General features: G+C 34.0%; 1 protein-coding gene across 1 annotated transcript; it reads left to right on the top strand.

Moving 5' to 3' along the window:
- The first annotated feature begins 1,893 nt into the window (after positions 1 to 1,893).
- Positions 1,894 to 17,321, top strand: LOC127833253 (uncharacterized). Its single transcript, XM_052358417.1, has 5 exons — positions 1,894 to 2,629; positions 3,495 to 3,569; positions 8,308 to 8,445; positions 12,443 to 12,517; positions 16,359 to 17,321. The coding sequence occupies exons 1-5, from the start codon at positions 1,972 to 1,974 to the stop codon at positions 17,231 to 17,233; spliced, it is 1,821 nt and encodes a 606-aa protein (XP_052214377.1). The 5' UTR covers positions 1,894 to 1,971; the 3' UTR covers positions 17,234 to 17,321.
- Positions 17,322 to 21,407: the final 4,086 nt, after the last annotated feature.

Below are 21,407 nucleotides of genomic sequence, written 5' to 3'. Positions count from 1 at the left end.
GATTGACAGTGAGCTTCGGAAATGGGCTGGTGTGCCGAAATCAGCATTTACAGTTTCTAAGTCCTATACATTGTCATGTTTATATGTAAATAATAGAAAAACGAATCGTTTTTATTTTGTTATTGTGTAAAACAAATGGGCGATTTTGATGGTTTTTGTTGTCGTTAAATTGTTTGTTGCCTTGTTATATGTTTTTATTGTGCTTTGTACAACTTTATTTCGTTGCAAATCTTGTTTACAATCATATAGTATGGTATTATTTTGATGCACAATTAAGGTAAATAATACATTCAATAGAACTAAAGTGGACTCTTTAAGAAAAGAAACGTGTACTGAAGTTTTTATCATTAAAATTAATATATTTTATAATCATTATAATGTTGTTTGTGAAACTTGTGTCAAGTTAAGTTGCGTGCACTTCTTTTTGTTTCCATACACTGTAACTTCTTGTTGTTTCCTTACATTGTATTTTGTTTGTGTAATATCACAATACTGTTCAAAGTTAACAAAAGCAAAATGTGATGCATGGTTAAAAGCCTTTCATTGAATAAAACAAATTGTTAAACCTAACTTAATAAGTATTACGCATGTTATCTATCAGCGTAATTCATAAACGGAACATTGTTGAAGTGTTTTTATTACACTATTTAAATAGACAGTTTAACTGATTAATGCGTAACTAACAGTTGAATGAGGAATAATTAACTTTACATAACAACTATTTAACAATACTTTATATTCATTGAAATCAAAGATTGCTATGTATATCACTGAAAGGTAAGTAACGAACTTGAAAGCAGATTTTCACATTTTTTTATATTTTAAAACGTAACTATATTCTCATGAAATGCGTAAAACAATACATATGCCCGAGCCGCAAGTTTATGTAACATTAATGTCTGCACACACATTTCTATCTATAGTCTTTCCTGCGAGAAACAATAAACGGGAAGCAAAAGCCGCGAACATATCCAATGAGAGGAATAACCATAATATAAACAATTATAGTATAATTTTCTTTCTATACTGTTATGGTGTACACATGGTCAACAATAGCAAAGAGTGCTCCCATAAAATTGCTATTTCATCTGATATAAATCAGAAAAGCAAATCTTATTTTTATAGAAACAATTATAACGTCAACAGTAAATAAGACTTGTTAAATTTGATGAATTCGTACAGCTTAATAAAACACTTAAAATATGTGTTTTCGATAGCCACATTTATTCAATGTATGACATTCTCATAAATTAATGATACACATAAATTTTCGTCGTAATCATCTTGTGCATCGCAACCTAATTTGATAAAGGAGTCGTTCTGTCACTTGCACAGAGAACACTGATAGTCTTATCGTTCGAATGCGGTGTTTTTAGAATGTATAGCAGGTGAATTGATAATTGATGGCTGCAATGGGCAAACAGACGGATACATAATTTAGAACGTATATCAAACAGAAGTGGTTTGTAGTTTTCCTTTAACCTATATTTCAGATTATTTAACACGTAAAAATATATTTATATGTTTTATATAATTATAGTACAGCTTATTTTTAAATACATGATAATATGAACGTTTCGAATACTAAATTGTTTTTAGATGTAAAATCATTTATATAAACGTCATATAATTCCGTTTATATTTAAAAAAAATATATATTCGAACATGGAAATATTATCCTAGATTGAGCATGTTTTGCTTATTATTGTAGAAACGAACGACCGGTTTCAAATGGCAACCAGCAAACAAGAGGCTCGTGAGGAAGTTTCCAGTGATATGATAGGAGAATGTATTGCCATTAACATTTGCGAACCATGTACGCGAAAGCAAACGCCCAGTAAAGCAACAGTGTTTTGCAAAACCTGTAACGAGCATCTTTGTGAACCTTGCAGAAATAGTCATATAATTTATAAATCGGGCAAACATGATACGGTGCTTATTGAGAATCTGGATTCGGCACCAGTTGTTGTAATGATGAAAGGTATGGACAAATGTTGCGACCACGATAAAAAGATTAAGTTTGTCTGTGAAGATCACTCCAAACTATGTTGCAATACATGTGCGTTCATACACAGGAAGTGCGACAACGTCAATGCACTGGCCAGTCTATCAAGTAAAGAAGGACTAGAGTTGCAGGAATTGTATAGTACGCTCCTTAAATTGGAGACCGAGACTTGTTCAATCATAGTGGACTGTAACCTATCAGAAGCTGCATTCAATGAGGCCAATGCAAATCTTCTGAAAGAGCTAGATAAAATGAAGGATCGTATTATCGAGATATTTGATAAAGCAAAATCAAAGATGATTGCAGAGGCAGAGAACTTCAAAGCCGAGGAGATGAAGCGATTAGGCGAAAGGACTAAGGCTACTTCGAAAGTGAATGAAGACATCCATGAATTGCTACCGGTTAGTTCAGCTCTTATAAAACATGGAAAACCTCAACAAAAATATATCATCTCACACATTATGAAAGAGAAAATAAAATATATAGAAACCCATATCATCGAGCAACGAAACAAACATATCACCTCAAATGTTGCCTTAAAATTTTCAAAACAACTATCGTCACTTCTGAAAGAGGAAGAAGGCATTGTAAAACTGAATGCAGAGCGACACTTGACGTATAAAGGTTTGTTTTCATTTGATGCAATTACGAAATCTTGCAAATAACACGGAACATGGGCTAACGTCTTTAGGTTTAGTTTAAATATTTTACTCATATATCGTTATTTTTTAAAGTTTTTTTTAAATGCTTTTGCAAGAAAATCTGTCATTTTTGTCAGAACGGCTTCAAATTGCAATTAAATAATAACTTCTCTTAAGTGTAAAACAGTTTGTTATCTTGACTAGAAAGCACGTCTTTTTTAGTCCGATCGTGTTGCATGTTTTATTATAGAAATACATTGATATCTACCTGATATAAAGGTGCCTTATATAATTATAAGACGTCAATAGGGTGTATTTCAGACAATACTCGAATGTATGCCATGTTATTCGAACTTACCTATGAAGACATATTTTGGGGTAAAATATAATCAGATGTAACTAAACAAACATTTTATACAAATATGTAACATATATAAGACACAAAAAGCAACAAAATAGTACCAATAGCGTAATGATTAACAAGTCTATCATCATACTTTGTAATATTCCGGCAAAACATTACAAGTTGCAGTGATTATATTTCATTATGTCTTTTAAAATGGGGACCTAAATGCATGATAGAGGAGGTAGAGTAAACAGAAAAACATACTACTGCCATAAAGTTATGTAATATATCGGACTTTAACAGGCTTGGCACGTATAAAACAACTGTTTAACGTGTTCCGCCGTTCTTTTATTTTAAGCCTCACCCGATATATTACACAAAGTAGGACAGTAACATGTTATTATACATGATGCTGTTTATATGTTGGTATTCTGCTATATTTTATGTTATATAGCACCTTACAAGATTTATAAATATGCCGATGAATTGTTTGTTCCTCCAGATGCTGTGCAAACAGGTCCGACTAAATTGCAAGAATCGTCTGAAGTTAAAAAGGAAACCACCGTTTTAAATAAAGGTAATATTACGTTAGTTTTTAAGCAGGGATATAAAATTAAATGATGCATAATCAATTCAGGTTGTTTTTTTCCGAGATCGACGAATTACCAATTTTCCACTTTTTTAAACAAATTCACAAGTAAAAAATATACATTCTTAATTTCGCAATATTACACTACAGACAAAACATACGCTAAAAAAAACGTATACGTTTATACAAAAAAGTGGGATAATGAGAACAAATGTAATTGTTTGAATATGTTGTGTCTGATTGCTTGCAAACTAAAATATGCATGTTACAAATGTCTGTTAGGACGGTCGCTTGCTTGAATTTGGTTTTGTTAATTTATTCCTAGTTGTAATATGAAAGGCTTGTATGTTTTATTAAATATATCAAGTTGCGGTATTTTCATGACAAACTCCACACCTGAAAAGAGGATACTTACCCCCCGTTCTCACAGAGCTTCGATTTAACGACGATCAAACCACGATATGAAAAAGGTTTGGACCGGGGCTGATCGAGGCCGATCGGAGTGTTAATCTAGCAATTTTGCAAATAATGGTCTTCATTTCGACTTTTTGTATTTGCCTTCTTGTTTCTTGTTTGCCACGAGCCCGCTACGTTTTTTGAGCATGTTCAAAATAAGCGTGGCGAGAGCGTAGAGCTCTTCGATCATGAAGACTCTACCGCGATCATACTGCGCTTATGAAGACTACACTAGGTTTCTCCTGCGATTTGTCACGATCGGCCACGTTTTCGGCCACGCTTTGATCGTAAAACAAGCGGCGTCTATGTGTGAACGGGGGTAAAATAATTGTAAAGGGCAATTCGTGTATTTATTTTATTTATCAGTCATAAAATTAAGAGTATTTATTGCGTATGCGTCAACATGGCGGGTTAAAATTCTAAAGGAGTAAAATAACATCAAAAAAGTTGAAAATTTATGGAATAAAACGTGTGATGATAAATGAAATGCGTTTTAAGTGAACATTTGGATAATTACCTATGACCAGAAAACGCAAACCCTCCAAAGATTCGCCGGATAACGGTCAAGCAAGTTCAAAACCAAATACGAACAAACGAAACAAAGGGGAAAATGGCGCAAAATACTCAAGCATCACCCGTGACTAATCTAAGCGGACAAACACATGCGAGCCAGGCAGGTCAGTTCTATGGCAGTCCACAACTAACGCAGATACCAGCTCACTCTAGTGACAATATTATCTATGAATATTTTACTGAAACAATCCATGTCATCGTCAGAGTTATTGTTTAACTACAAACTTGATACAAACTTGATAAAAAGCGTTTTTTCCGCAGCTGGTCATCCGAAATTATAATACCAATTCATAAACGTGGAGACGTATCAGACCCAAATAACTATCGAGGATTTACGTTAATAAGTTGTTTAAATGAACGTCTTAAAAATGGGCAGAAACAAATGACATTATAACGGATGCACAATTCGGCTTTAAACCAAACTGTAGCACGGTCGATGCAATATTTTTTCTAAATACCCTTATAGAAAAACAGTTTCAGAATAAAGATAAACTATATTGTTGCTATATTAATTACCGGAGGGCATATGACGTCGTAAATCGCGGTCAATAAGTAAGCGGTGGAGTAAGATGATAAATGTGGGCATCGACGGTAAACTTTTAACACTTATTCGATCCATGAACGATGGAGATAAATTACAGGTTAAACACACGGGTAGCTTATTGAGTAGTAACGTCGGCCTATTTCAGGAGGAGATAACCTCGCCCATATTTTTTTCTCTCTTTATTAACGACATCGAATTCAATTTGCAAAATGGAATAAACGCCGGGATTACACTAAATAAAATATCGATATATCTATTATTATTCGCTGACGACGCGGCTTTATTTTATTTCTGAAACAACGGAGGGTCTCCAAGAGTCATTACATAATTTAGCAACCTTCTGAGATAAGTGGAATTTAAAGTAAAAATTGAAAAAACTAAGGTCATGGTATTCCGGAAAGGTGGAACAATTACTAAAACGTTAAAATGGACTTATAACGGTCAAGAAATAGAAATTGTTAACAATTGTGGCCGCAACAATCACACTGTATGGCAAAGTTTTAAAAGCAATGTATTCTGTGTTCTCTCTAACAAAAAACACAAAGTACCAATAAATAGTATGTTTTATTTATTCATTGCATATGTATCATCAATTTTAAACAATAACTGTGAGGTTTGGAGACATATGAAAGCGGAAAACATTGAGCGCGTTCATCGTAAATTTTGTAAAATAATATTAAATGTAAAGATGTCAACAAACTCATTATCGCTATATGCCGATTTTGGTCGATTCCCCTTGTATTAAGACAGATATGTCAGGATCTTGAAATACTTTTTGAAATTATATACAGTAAAACAGAGTAATTGTAATCTTAAACACATTTTACTATCACAAAGACTATAAATTGAACGCAAAAATTACACAAACAATCGGTTATTGAGAGTACGGGACATTCTCAACCAAACCGGTTTTAACAATGTATGGCTATTTCCCGAATCTGTGAACTCGAATCAATTAATTCCGTTACTTAAAAACAGATTACGAGATAAGTATATTACTAACTGGAATGTAAGTGTAACATCATCTAGTTCAATGATTGCATATAAGGAATTAAAACCAATATTTGAAAGATCTGCGTATCTTGATATTGTTGAAAATAAAAACATAGGAATATCATTGCAAAATTACGTTTGTTGACTCAAAAATTATTTATTGAAACGGGTAGATACCAGAACATTGTCAGAGATCAACGCAAATGTGTTTTATGCAACCTAAATGATATCGAAGATGAATATCACTTTGTTATTAAATGTCCTTACTATGCCGATGTTAGGAATTCATTAATTCCAAAGTATGATATATCTCGCCCAAATATGTTCAAATTTATTGAACTACTTAATAGTTCAAATACAATAGTGCTAAGAAAACTAGCCATGGTTTGTTAAAAATGCTTTAAAATGCGAGAAAGTGTCTTATATATGTAGGATAAATTATATGTTTTTCACAAACACAATATGCTTATAATTATGTTATACGTGTTGCAATTACTAAACTACATTTTTACATTATGTAATCACTATGTAGTAATCTCATCCGTGTGACATCCTCACTTAAACATGTGTTTTTCATTCCTTTAAAATTGATATTTCTTCGAAATAATGTATGTTTTGTATTTAATTAAACGCATGCTGTTATAGCTTATGTATGTTTATGACGATGAGCTGTATATGCTTATGTCGAAATAAACTATTCTGTTCTGTTCTGTTCTATAAATAAGCCAATGAGTAGCTGAATACTGACCTTTTGAACATTCAGTTTAAATATGATACTTCTCAATCGTTTTTTGTATAATGCAATTAAAATGCTTACGAATGAATATCGATCACTAATATTAAGAACGGCTTCAAATTGCAAATCATGATACATCTTAAGAGTAAATAGTTTATTATGTTGAATTGGAAGCACTTATGTGTTATTCGGATCTTCTTGCACGTTTTATTACACCACTACATTTATATCTGCCTGATATCAAGGAGCCCTATATAATGTGTTTCATCAGGTAAACATAGTGTATATCAAACAATGTTTGAAGGTATTCACTGTTACTAGAAATTACCTTTAACGTCATATTATTGGGTAAAATAGAATCATATTGAACAAAACAATCCAATAATGATTTGTAACATATGTAAGACGCCAGCAGCAACACAATAGTAAGTCGTAGCGATTATATTTAACTACTTCTTTAAAAATTACTGCGGGGAATCACGTAGTTTTATTTTGATATGGAACACTGAAAATGGCAGCGTCATTGTCTAGGTACGAGTGTTATTTGTTTTCTTTTTGAACCTATATGTTTCATTTTAACTTGCTAAGACGTAGCCTATAATATGCGGAATCGACTTCCGCGTGTAATGATACCTTACATTTCATATACTAATGAGTAGTTTTCTCCCTTACCCTTTGAATTTGTACACATAGTTTTCACGGATTTAAAAGAATTATTCACAAATATGATAAATATCGACACTCCTTAAATCCTTTTCGCACTAAATATAAACCAGATTTTCTTTAGATTACAAACAACTTGTCTGAGGGTCTGAAAACTTGGCATTTTCTGCATAATAAATCACAAAACAAAAACGGAATACACACTAATGATATGTTATATGTTAATTCTATGATATGTTTCACGTATTGTCTAAAGGCGAGAAATAAAACTTCGGATATTCTCAGAATAATGCAACATTTAAATATAATTCCAGTTTTTCTATTACCATATGTTTGTGATAAATATGACAAATTTTTCGTCCAAATGACAAACATGTATCTGGTGAAATCTGGTATAGATAAATACATGTATCACAAATACTAATTATTTTAATACTTTGAAGCGCTAGTAAAAACTATTTTTTATAAATGAAAATCGTGAAAGCATTTAAAAGACAACATGATTTTTGTGTTTTCCAATATCAACTATAATATCATTTTGACGAAAAATGGCTTGTTGTCTCATAGTATTCTTACTGTACTTAACATTAAAAACTGAACGTCAACACTGATTTGTCGACCATGTGTTGAAAACGGCGTAAAATCTAACACATAAATTAACTGCGACCGTCTCATCACTTTACTGAAGTTTTATCTTAATAATGGAATATATAACATTAGTGCATTTTGTTAAATATGCGTATTATGCTTAATTTTCGCAGATGTTTCTCCTACTGCACGAGCCGCTCGCACTTCTTCAACCTTGCAGAAGAGTACGAGTAAATCGTATTTGAGCCACCAGGTCACTGCAGAATCTGCGTGGAAGGCACAACCGTTTTGCCCCGTAACATCGTTCCAGTGTAAGTTGTAACAAGTGTTCTGTGGTGAAATCTACAAATTCTCTTTATACAGCATTAGTCATCAAACTTTAAATAAACCCGAATAATGTAAGAGTAGAAAAAAGGTTTTGTTTACAGGGTTGTTCATGGATTGGGTTAAGCCAAAAGAACAAATGAATAAAAATTGAAACATTGAATAATGTTCTTTAAGAACGATTGCAATCATTCGATTTAAAAAGGGCTTTTGTAGAACTGTACAATCCAAACATTATGAATGCTCTAGAGCGTTATATATGTATTCAATCTGGCACAAGTTGTCATGTCATATCATATTTTATTTAACGAGTCCAGTATTTTTGTAAGTAAGCGAGCCATTGGTGAGTTTAATAAAATATGGAATGAAATGACATAAAATGCAAGATATTTTTATCACATGATTTAAAATGCGACAATAACAGAAATATTCACACAACCGTGATGATTCGTGACGACATTTGACGTTGCAACGGCATTTAATCAAAATAAAATGCGATTGGTCAATCTAATACACACCAAACAATAAAACGCTTAAACAGTATATTACACATGTTTTAAATAAAATATTCGTAATGCATATATAACATGGTATTTATACGCAATTTGTCACATCCGCCACTAAAAACGGTGCAATGAAGTTTGAGTATTGTTTTGAAACTCATGTCCTGGCACGGAATCGATCCATCTTAACATGTCAAACTATTTTTGGATCATAAATGACAAAACACAATCGAATAAACCTGGTGTTTTGGGTTTTCTTTTTCGAAAATGCTTCGTTCCCCTTGAGTACATCCCTACATTCCGTGCGTTGTCAATGTGTCTGTACACTTCTAAAGTGCCATCATCAGAAATTGCAAGAATGGTTACGTGAATATTTTACCGATTTCGAAACAATTTGGGTTGCAATGTGTCGGAATAATCGGCTATTAACAGTTATAAAATACAAATGGAGAATAGTCATCTGTGCTTAAATACAAAATGTTTCTCTCACTCACTTTTCTGGAAATGCCTAATATTCACAATACCATCTTACCTGTGCCTTGTTAAATTAGCGTTGCTGTAGAACATCCGTCCACAACATGTGTATGGCGCTACCCCAGTATGTTTTTTTTTCATGATCGCTTAACCCTGAGGCGCTTCGAAAAGCCTTGCCAAAAGAAAACTTCGACACAAATCGAGTCTGAAAATAAATATTTACCTAGCTCTTTCACAACTGTTACGTGGCACATATCATACATATTTTATTCCGTGAAACATATCTTTTTTATTTACGCGTGTATTTATTTACATATTCCAAATGATGTTTCTCAAATTTCTCCTGCAATAATATGGTATGACCTATGTTTATTTTATGAAATGTATGACACGATGCCTTTATTCCGTGAAAACTGTCATTTAAAATCATTCATTTTGAAATAAACTCAAAGGGTAAATGAGAAAAGTAGGTAGTTAATTTATAAAAGTAAGATATCATTACACGCGGATTTCGATTGCGCACATGATACGCTACATCATTTCAAGCTAACATCTCGAATTTAAGTAAGAGAAGAAAAAAAAGTTACTCTTACCGAGACAATGACGCCGCCATTTTCCGTGTTCCATATCGAAATTAAACCACGTGATTCCCCGCAGTGAAAATGGGGACGTACATGCATTATAGAGGTAGGGTAAAAAGAAAACAGGAAATATCCCTATTGTTATGTACGATATCAGACTTGCTATGAATAAAACAATTGTTTGAAGAGCTCCGCCGTTCTTTGATTCTAATCATAATGATCAATATCTGTTTGTTTTATATTATACTCCACGTTATTTTATTAATTATTTGTTCTTTGATCAACCACGTCCGAATCAAATCTAATAATTATCTGAAGTTAACGCGGAGACAACTTAAAAAAAGTAATTATTGCTCGTGTTGGATCGATATTGATGCGACTTTATTAGAAATAATTCGTGAAGGGTTTAAATTGTATTATGAAAACCTTGCAAAACAGGTTGATGAAATGAGGGATCGTATTGTTGACATATTTAATAAGGAAAAACAATGATAATTAAAGAAGCGGATGGTTTAAAAGAGGAAAAGATAAATCACTAAGGCGAAATAAATATATCTTCTTCGACAGTGAATGAAGACATCAATGAACTGCAACCCCTCAGGTCTGCTCTTTTCGAACACGGAACACCTCAACAAAAGTATATCATCGCACAAATTATCGAGGAGAAAGTAAATGATTGTATTTTTACTTTATTACTTTTGATGTATAAAGTCGTCAAACCCTTAACCCCCTTAGTCTGTGCTTTGGCATTCATTTAACGATTATTTTTTATTTTGATAAAAGGTGGTAGGTCGATGCCTACGCTACCTAGATGAAACTAACCCACTGCTTTTAAATTATGTTACAGATTAATAACTATTACTGTTATTCTTGTCGCAATCACTTAAAATTTGTACAAAAACAGTTGCTATGTTTAATGATTTATTTATAAATTACTTTATTTGTTTCATTCAAAACATCGTAGTACATTTACCCACGGGAACCAGTTTTTCTCGTTCAAATTACGTACTTTTTAATTGAACCTTTTCATATAATTATTGCAATCATGACTTGAAGCGCTATTAAAATTTGAACAAAAGTACGTGAGTTGCCTGTTACAACTCTCTGCTATCACAACGGATATTGTTAATAAAACTATTGTGCCATAAAATGTCATGTGCGCTCGCGTAGTAGTTTTGAACATTCCAAACATATTAAAACAGTGAGTAATGGCACTTTCACCTCGTTAAAAGTTTGGCTCTGGAGCTGCAATGGTGGGCGTAATAGTCTATGGGAATTCGCTTTAAGAGCCCTGTTGCGTTTTTTTAAAATTTTCACATCTTGAGATCAAATTTCATATGCCGCATAATTGTGTTTCGCGTAGTACTGATTTCAGAAAGAAAAGACTGTTTTCAAAGCTTAGTCCTCTAAAACTTCTGTTCACAGATGCACGCGTGATAATTGTGGCTGTTCTTGGTAGGCTTTCGTAGGGAAACGGGATGATACTCTAATAGACGATTTCAACCATGACTGTTTTCGTTCAGAAGTTGCGACAGTGCTCTCCATCACTAACGAGACCGGTCAACTTTCGATGCTTGGTTTCTGATTCTTTCGAATAATTTATGCTTCCGTCACCTTCTTGCCTAAATGCAATCTGCTTCTCTATCGCATAGTTAAAGAAGTTCAGTTACCAACAGCTGCTTCCGCGATCACGTGCCTTACTCGGTTGTTCTGCAACTCGTCTCTTATAAAAATAACCAGAAGATTCTCATGTGTATATTGGCTTTTTCATTATTTCTATCTGGTCGTAAAGGACTGAAGACTATTCAAGAAGTTCCTCGGTAGTTCTAGGTTGATTATCGCTTACATTAGTGATTCGCTGCGTCTTCTTTTGTGTCTGGTTGACAGAACATTTACGTTAGCAAGTCGGGGCCTTTGTTGTACTTAGCATTCGTAAACTGGAAACTCGGTATGCAGGAGCATGCGGCGCCAGCAACTAAAGAATGGAGATTAATGAAATTCTGCACGTTCGATAGGGTGTTTTGAGGACCGCGCCCGCTCGAAGAAGTCCGAGAACGTCTTCGATTCCACCACCGTACTACGAAATGCTAGAAGAGACATCATTGGTGGCCTGTAGTGTAATGAGTTCGATATGGTCATCTAAGTTGGGAAGCTCAGGCTTCGTCTGTCTATCCGGTGTTTTTCACTCGTCACCGACTGGTCTCCCTTATTCTCTTATTATGCAACGAGATTGAGCAAATAACGTTTCTCACACATGCCCGAAAGAATTTAAGTTTTTCCCAACATACATAATACATTAATTATGTAAGATTGTTTAAGCTTTTCTTGAATGTATGAATACGTTTAAACACATTTTAAACTTAAGTACGAACATGTGTGAAGAAGTATCGGGATAATATTCTCATGATTAATTTTCCTTCTTTCAGATGTTGTAAACATAAGTCAGCCGATAGTACAAGTATCATCTGACATTAACACGGGAACAACCGATTCAAATAAAGGTCAACACATTACTGTTAGTCTCGGTAACGATAAATGCTAAAACATACAAAATAAATCTTGCAAAAAAGTTAAAGGAAAAGTGGACTGGGTTCTTCAATAAAAATGTAGTATTACTTTATCAAATATACACGCCTATTCTTATTAATTAGTGGCAAGATATAAAATTTATCAAACGATTTTGAAGGTACTGTTGCCAAGTATAATTGAAGTTCATATGAGTCATGGCGCTCATGCTTTAAGCTCAATTTAAGGTTACGGCTTGCTAAATTAGTAGAGCGCTCGATTACAAATAAAGTGTGCGGGGATTGGTAATTGGATTTTTTCTATGTTTATTTCTCTCTACCTCTGACTCAAGTGGGTCAGTTGTCAGTTACTGACATAGGGATGTGCACTTAATACTGATTTACCGGAATCGACATAAAATGACAACACGGTACAGAATCAACCGGGTTTTCAGGGGTTTACACACGGGCTTGACATATTGTAATCACACCATTAAGAACTAACTTTTTGCAACTCAAGTTATTTTCTTTATGCATGAAAGACAATTGATCTTGCAGTTTGTGCCGATATAAGGTATACGAACTAATCCTTGAATACGTCTGAAGTCGATGACAGAATTTCACGTTGCGTAAAGCATAACCATGTAGTAGAACACAGGCTTATTAGATCAAGTAATTCCGATGTATTTCATATTGCCATAAGCAGCTTAACAATCTCTCTTTTATGCAATAGTTGCAATTCTTAAGAAAATGTTTTTAAAAGTTATTTGAAATAAAGCACCACTTTCCGTCGTGTATACATTCATTAAAGTTTAAGGGGGGAAACCCACAAAGTCACCTGATCCTGCACCATGATAACTGTATGCTTTATTTGAATATAATACTGCTGAAACAGGCGAAATATCCAACTAAACAAGCAAACAAACGAATATAAATTAGGACAGTAGACTTTCATTTCTTTAAAACAGCCGTACGTTAGTTCCAACATTGTGTACTTTCGACAAGGTCGAGAACGCTAGAACAAAACACACAAGGATTACGAAGCTATAGTGATGCATTAATATGACACTCTCGCTGTGTGTATCCGTCCTTTAATTTCTTAAGGTCTCACATGCGACACCTACAAATAAGGCTTAGTACATGTAATTGTAACGACCAATCATCAAAATTCTCCATCGTGTTTTCCTACCTTTGCGTGCCAATCGCGTGAATGCGAAAACAATTCGCGAGCTAGCGAGAATACACTGCGAGATCGCAATACCACAATGCGGAATAAATGCGAGATATTACATCGCATCTAAAAAAAGTGATATTATTCTATAGCTTCAAGACAAATGTGTCTTCTTTAAATTTTCTGCTTATGAAATGCACTATTATTGTCATTTTAATTATATGAATTGCATGGTAAAATTTGTTGTTAATGTTTCTTAAGCATTGCTAATATGTTATTAATTAATAAGATTGTTTGTTAATATGTTACACTATTCAGACACCATAACACACAGTGCCTGTAAAAATGAAAGAAAAACAAACCACACGTGTCATGAATGACTACTCATTTCAATAAATGATATCATAGCATCATTTTCGGCCAAAATAGTGCTCAAATAGGTTGCTCATAACTACTTTAATTATTTTAACAGTATTTCACAATATTATAAACGCTGTAAAATGAAACAAATAAAAGCGAGTAAGTGTCAAAAATGATTATACTCGTTCTGCAGACTGTAGCAAAATGAAAATCGAATTACTCATTTAATGCTTTAAACACAACAACTAGCAAAGTAAACATTACGTGAATCAAAGATCTATCAACAAACAAAAGTTGGAAACATCAATGTAAGACTTTTGGGAAGCTCGTTTTAGTGTCCGCCCTCTGTCATCTAGCGTTATCATGCGCCACGGCAGCGTGTTCGCCTGCTTTATTCCAATAAGTAACATTTTAAGACTTCGCACAATAGAACTGACAAATTGTAATTCACGAAACAAAGTTTCGATATTGATACTAGCGTTGATATAATAAAAGTTATCATTAAATATTGCATGATATATTTGAAAAATAATATGTGTCTCTGAACCAATACTAAGTAATACTAAGTAATAATACATAATAATAGTATCTAGGACCGAGTAAGCTTATTGACAAGTACACCTTTTAATACTCCTTTTCCTAAATCGGAATTATTTCTCTTTTGGAAATAACGAATAAAGTGTTATCATTAAGGCGATATCAAAATCTTAAGTCTATAACTTTAGGCTTTAAACTGTAATACTTTTTGATAAATGTAATAACAATGCTTTGAGAGATTTCAGACAGAGTTAGTCTATTTAAAATTATATATGTGCCTTTTTGTAATCTTTATTATTTCCTTATCAAGTCTTCTACATTTTAATGTTTAACGCAAATACAAAGCCATACTAAACTGTTCCGGAGATACTAATTAGCGAAACTTTTTAATGTTTCAGACCGATGCACAAACCATTGAAAATAACATACCTGCCTTTGCCTCAATTTTACTACTTTGTAATTTATATTTATTATTTGAACATCATTTTAAAGGTCATAAAACAAATCTATAGCCGCAAATAAAATTTGTCGTTTTAACTGAAATAGGAAAATATTATTTTGCGAAACTTTGATTTCAGGCCGAGTTTTATACATAAAATACATATATGCCTCTGCCTAAAACGGTATTATTTCTTGTAAATACTTATGATTAACGTATCATTTAAATGTAACATTTAATATTCGAATATCAATTAAAAGGCTATATAGATAGGAATAGCTGAAATGAATGTAGCGATTTTAATTGAGCACTTCAGAAGACATTCCGTAAAGAAACTTTATTTGATCGCATTTATTAAGATCGCGCTATCACCTTGTTTCCTCGTTATCTCGCAGTCTAAGGAATGTAGCTCAATGTGTTTGCGCTATTGTGCTAGTGATAGAACGGATTCGAAAACACAACCGTACAAATATGAGAATTTACGCATAATCACGATATTTATATCGTATCGTATATTTTGTATGTGCAATCGTTGAAATATTACGGGCGAGGAAAACAAGATGCTAGAATACGCAATTGTATGGCTACAGCATGACATGCATCTACATTATTTGACCTGGTTTCTATTTTTTGCAACATCGCATTGTGATGTCAATACTTTGTTTCTTATTTACTGTTCTCGCAATACAGAGGTCAAAAGTACGACACATCGACGATCTCTAATATAATGGGACACGGTAACATCCTTTATGATGCTGTTATGTTCAAAAGAAGGATGCACAAAGGCAAATATATGTATGTTCCGAAAACTTAAACAAAGTGAGTTACAAAAAAGATATGTTTTGAACTGCATATTTATGGACTTATATTTTAAATGTAATAGGATGAGGTTGTTTCAACTACTGACTCCCAATGTCTTGTTTGTCATATTAATATTGTATTGATCCATTGGTAGCTTATGCCATAATTCAATGTTTAAGCTACAATATATGAGAACAACTGTGATCAATTGTGCTGCAAGTAGATTGAGTTTTTATGCTAATCGATATTAATCTGTAATCGCCATTAAAAGAAAGCCTTCATAGCATCATATTGTACTATACTTTAGTTGATGCACACATTTTACCTTTTTGTTGAATCGCTATTTCAAGACAGCATCATTAAATATAAATAAAATTTATAGTTTACGGAATAATTTCAAATGTGTTATGAATGGTCGCGTTTATTTTTGTTTTGAACAAGTACATTTGTCAGCAGCCACTGATGCAATATTTGCTATCACTTGTTCGAAACGTTTATGTTGGTATAATATATTCGATACTTTTATTTAGGTTCTTCTAGTGACATTGCTCTGTCAGCTCCGATTAAACCACTTACACTTGAACTGATTGTGTCCATGGATTTACAACATGCTGGATATGGTATAAAGGAACCTTTTTTCACTGGACTGGACTTTTTCCCTGACGGGCGACTGGTAGCCGTAGACAACATAAATAGGAAATGTATTATACTTGATGATCATCTACAGAGTCAAGGGACATCTTATACATTCAATAAAAATCCATTTGAGGTCGTATGTTTGTCTGACAGCGATCTTGCAGTGACGATGTGTGAGAAGTCTGTGTTTCTTCTGACCGTGAGTTCGAGCAACGATATATATCTGATAATAGAAATAAAAATTCCATCCAATGTTTTCTCGGCATGCTGCATGACGCCAGAAACTATGATCGTAAGCACATACGATGATTCACGTCCTGTAAGAATGTTATCACTGGGAGGTGTAGAGACTGACTTTGATCATGCAGTGGTTCCCAAGAAATTTAAACTTTGGGGAAGTAAGACCACGTACGTTAAGTCTAATAACATGTTAGTACTGACTGACAGGTTTGCTAACAAGGTGCACATGTACAACACCATGACGCGCATGTGTAGAGAGGTCACAGATGAGAACCTAAAAGAACCACGTGGTGTGTGTGTCGGGCCTGGTAACACGGTGTTGGTGTGCAGTAGGTTGAATAACTGCATCGTGCACTTGACTGTGGATGGCAATATACTGGGAACCTACCCAGTAGATTTGAATGGGCCATACAGCATTTGCATAAACAGTGATGAAACAAGACTAGCGGTATCAGGTGGTGAAACAGGAAATACAAAATTGTTGTTGTACAAAATGCATAAGGCGTACAAAATACCATACCATAGGTAGAATACAATATAAATTAATATATATTTTTCATTTCATAACGGAGTGTTTGAAAAAATATCTTCTAACCGATTTTTAATATATATATAAAGAGGCCTCTATTTGATGCTTTGTCGATAACTCAACGTGTTAAAAAATACAATTATATTAGCTTATGTTTAATGCTTTTGATGATACATCTAATTGTAATATCAAAAAATAACTACTGCTTGATTTCCACCTGGATTTCACGTTTTTTAAATTATTATTATAAATACTGTTTGCCATCTAAATATAACATGAATATTTTATTCACAATTAACGTAACTTATTTTGTAAATTTGAAACAATGCTTTTTACTTGTTATGCTGCTATTGTAAGAATAACTGATGGAGAGTGTCAATGATATGAATATAATAAAATACTACTTCAATGTATTAATATTAAAACAAGACGATCGCGTTGTATTTGTAGATTACTTCTTTTCCTACAACGTACCTATATATCAGTTTTCGAAATATTATTTTAGTCGAGTCGTTTTATATCCAAAGTACACCTCCAAACGAACTCGTCAAGTGGGAAAATGTATATGGATGAGGGCGACATTGCACATTACTTTTCATGCTAATAGGTAATAAACAATTGCAAAAGGCAATTACTTTGGCAAAACTGTTGACCCCCAAAAAAAATTCAAAGTGTATCATTTTGATATTTTTCGAAGCATAGTTTACGTGGAAGGCAATACAAAAACAATATACTTGTATTCATACTGTTTGTATAGTCGACAATGTTCAAACATAATCATAGCATATAACAACTTGCTATATGCAATATGTGCATGCATTATATAATTACATTTATTTTATAATAAGGGCTCTGCTTGTTTGATTCTTCTATTACAACATCTTGACGGCATTATTGTGAGTAATCTATGCATCCGTAGGTTTGCCATAATTCTTTACCAAGCATGATACCACGCAATACATTCTTAAGAAATCCCTTAAAGACAAGTCAACAGACTAAATATTCGTTATGATGCAACTTGCTATAATTCCGATTGCGTTTAACCGTACTACATGAGCTAGTTTCAATGACGTCATCTCATGGGCACAAGTCATAAGGAATTTTAGTAGTTGGAGCTCATTTAACGTGTACCTTAAATGCCAACACAAAATCATATGTATTCGAATGTTAACAACATAATTTTGTTTACAAAACAATAACCACTGTTTAACAAACGTTTTAAACAGCAGCACCTGCTTCTGCAACAATATCACAACGAACGCCGACGTGAGTCTGATCATAAAAAAATGAAGTTATTTTAATGCAACTAAAACATGAAACCCACTCATGTTTAAAATCCACACATATGCCATTCTTTGGCTTTATATCCGTCCCGAAATATGCGCGAGATATATGACGCTGCGTGATAACATCATTTCATCTTCCTTGATAATCATACGAAATCAGAATAGGAGGTTTCATTTAACTCATCGTTGCAATTTCGTTTACAATTAAGTAAATTCAATGCATACTTAAGTGCTCTGAGTTATACAATTTAAGGAATATTACGACAGTCATATGTATCAGTTACGTGGCTTGTACTATTTAAATTCACACTTAAGGCTCCGCATGGTATGCGATATGGCATACTGGTGGACCGATATATAATATTAGAAAAATTGACAAGTATTTGGTGCTTTGGTCCTTGGTACAAATTAAGGCAGACATGCTATAATAAAGCTTCTTCGGCACTGACTCAACTAGAGTAACACTTTGCTTATATTTTAATATTGCATGCCCCTTTGAAACTGATATTTGATATATTGATCCCATAATCGACACGGGCATTCATACCTAAAGACAAACACAACTAAACAAGTATGGTATTTTATTTCAAACGGTTCTCTAAATGTTTTGTAGATATAGTTTTCAGTAATTCTTTGACCTTAACATCTGGCAGGAATGGTAGACATCAACATCGATATACTTCTTTTCCTAAATACCAAGCCTTCTTAATTTGATAATAACCTAAATCATTATCAAGATGTTTTGCTGAAACCAACTGGTCTAGTGCTTTGACCTCGAATTGTCACTGATTGACCTAAAGTTAAAAGGCGTCTTCTTTTCATCTTGGGTTACACGGCTACAAAATGCATGTAGATAATCGTGGTTCAAATGTATGTCAAGCTATTTTGTCGAAGCAAATTTTACTTTATAAGACTCGGATACCTTGTTCTTTATATCTTCATTTTCTTCAAAGCAACTATAATAACAAATAAGCAAACCGTAATTCAAAGATAAGGAATTATTATAGGGGGGTCAAGGGGGGTTTCTCTTGCCCCTTTGATGCCGGAGGCATTGACATTTTTGAGAATGAGGCCTGATAATGGTGCATCATGAAGTATATCTGGAAGGTTACGAGTAATGGCTTCGAATTGATTAATTGACTGCATTGGATTGAATTATACCTTTTGTTCTCTCTCCTTTGATCAACGTGGCTTTTCCAATATAGAATTTGTAGTCATCACTCATCATCCGAAGACATTTATTATGTTATCCCACACCACAAATGTAATAGGTGAGTCGTGATAGGAATCGCAAGGCCCAGTTTCAGGACGGGATCTGTTTATATGTTATTCTTTCAAAGATGTTTTTCATCAACTTTGGATGCTAAAAGTTGGGAATTTATTTCCATGGAGTTTCATGAAGGCACCAACGTCATTATTCAGTTTCAAGAAAATATTACGAATGTTTCAATTTTGGGTCGTGATAAACTGGATATGTCATCACGAAGTATTCATTTCCTCCATTTACTGGATGGCGGGTCTTGTAAAATATGTTTCCATTCAAATTTAGAACCATCGACTCTTTCCAGCAGAAAGTTAGGAATGATAGTGTAAATGTAGCTAGTAATTAGGTCAACTGGATTCTAATTCTCAGCGGATAAGCCTTCTGATACCTCGGGAACGGAGACACTGTCGATGTAGAGGAACTCGTCATAAGAGAATAGTTCCTTGGATGTAAAGCACTTGATGAAATGGACGCAGCAACTATTGCAGGGACAATTGTTACACCGTGCAAGAAGAATAGTTTCAACTTGAACAAGCTACGCAGCCACAGATACGATGGATGCTCGACTATGACTGCAAAATATCATGGTGTACAAGCCCGTTTATACTCTCGCCGTGTTTGTACATTGTTCGGCTCACCGAATTATTCATGTTGTAAATGATATGATCTTTCTGACGTACGTAATACCATTGGAACATAGAAATTAATCATTAAGTATTTTAGAGAGATACGGCTGTTTAATTAATTCAACATGATCGGTGAAAATGAGCGTCGATAATCTGACATCAATGTTTCCCCATCGTCGACATAATTCGCAATCGATTTTCGCCGATGATATATATTTTGTCCGGTTTAAAAAAAGCAGCCGAAGAAATTGGTATTACAATGACGACACCACGGCAATGTTGGCGGAAACAAAGAAAAATACTATCGACGCAAAATGTATATTCCGTACATTGGACTCACTGTTCCAGTCTCTTGGAAGCCAAGACTATAAAGATACAGTCCAAACCATCAAATCGATAGTTTTGAACATGAAAGAATGTCATGGTACGGCATGAATCCGTAAGTCAGATTTGTTGACGTGGTAAAGAAAGGATTTTTCCCAACCTTACGTGAGGCGATGGTTAGTATAATAATCCGCACGGATGACACTTGTACGGTGGAACGCTGAGACGAGTCAAGAGATGGCTCAGATGCACCAGGTCCGACGACATGCTCTCAGGATAATGCATGATGAGCATTCACAGGTATCGGATCAACAACGACAATAATATAATCATACAAAACATCGGAAAAAATGTCGCCTTAAGTTCATATTCAGGGACTGAATACACGTTAATTGAGTGAATTATCCCTTCGATTTCGCTCGAATGATAATGTTTAAACAATGTGTTGAGAGTAAATACAATGCCCAATAACCACATCCACTCCAATGGCCCCCATGTAGGGACGTGCATGAGTCAAAGCCTTTTTGAGTAGTCACTTGAACTGCCACGCACGCAGCGAAGTCGGTACCCGAGTTGGCATAAGCCTTACCGTAGCCCGGAATGATTTAGCTTCACGCGCTGTTACTATTTGATGTTAATCAAGTAGCTTCGGCGTATACTGTAGCCCGCTGTGC

Source organism: Dreissena polymorpha, chromosome 6 (genome assembly GCF_020536995.1).
Source record: "Dreissena polymorpha isolate Duluth1 chromosome 6, UMN_Dpol_1.0, whole genome shotgun sequence".
In the NCBI taxonomy this organism is placed as follows: Eukaryota; Metazoa; Mollusca; class Bivalvia; order Myida; family Dreissenidae; genus Dreissena; species Dreissena polymorpha.
Note: the sequence above shows the minus strand (reverse complement) of the source record. Positions and strands in the feature narration are given on the sequence as shown.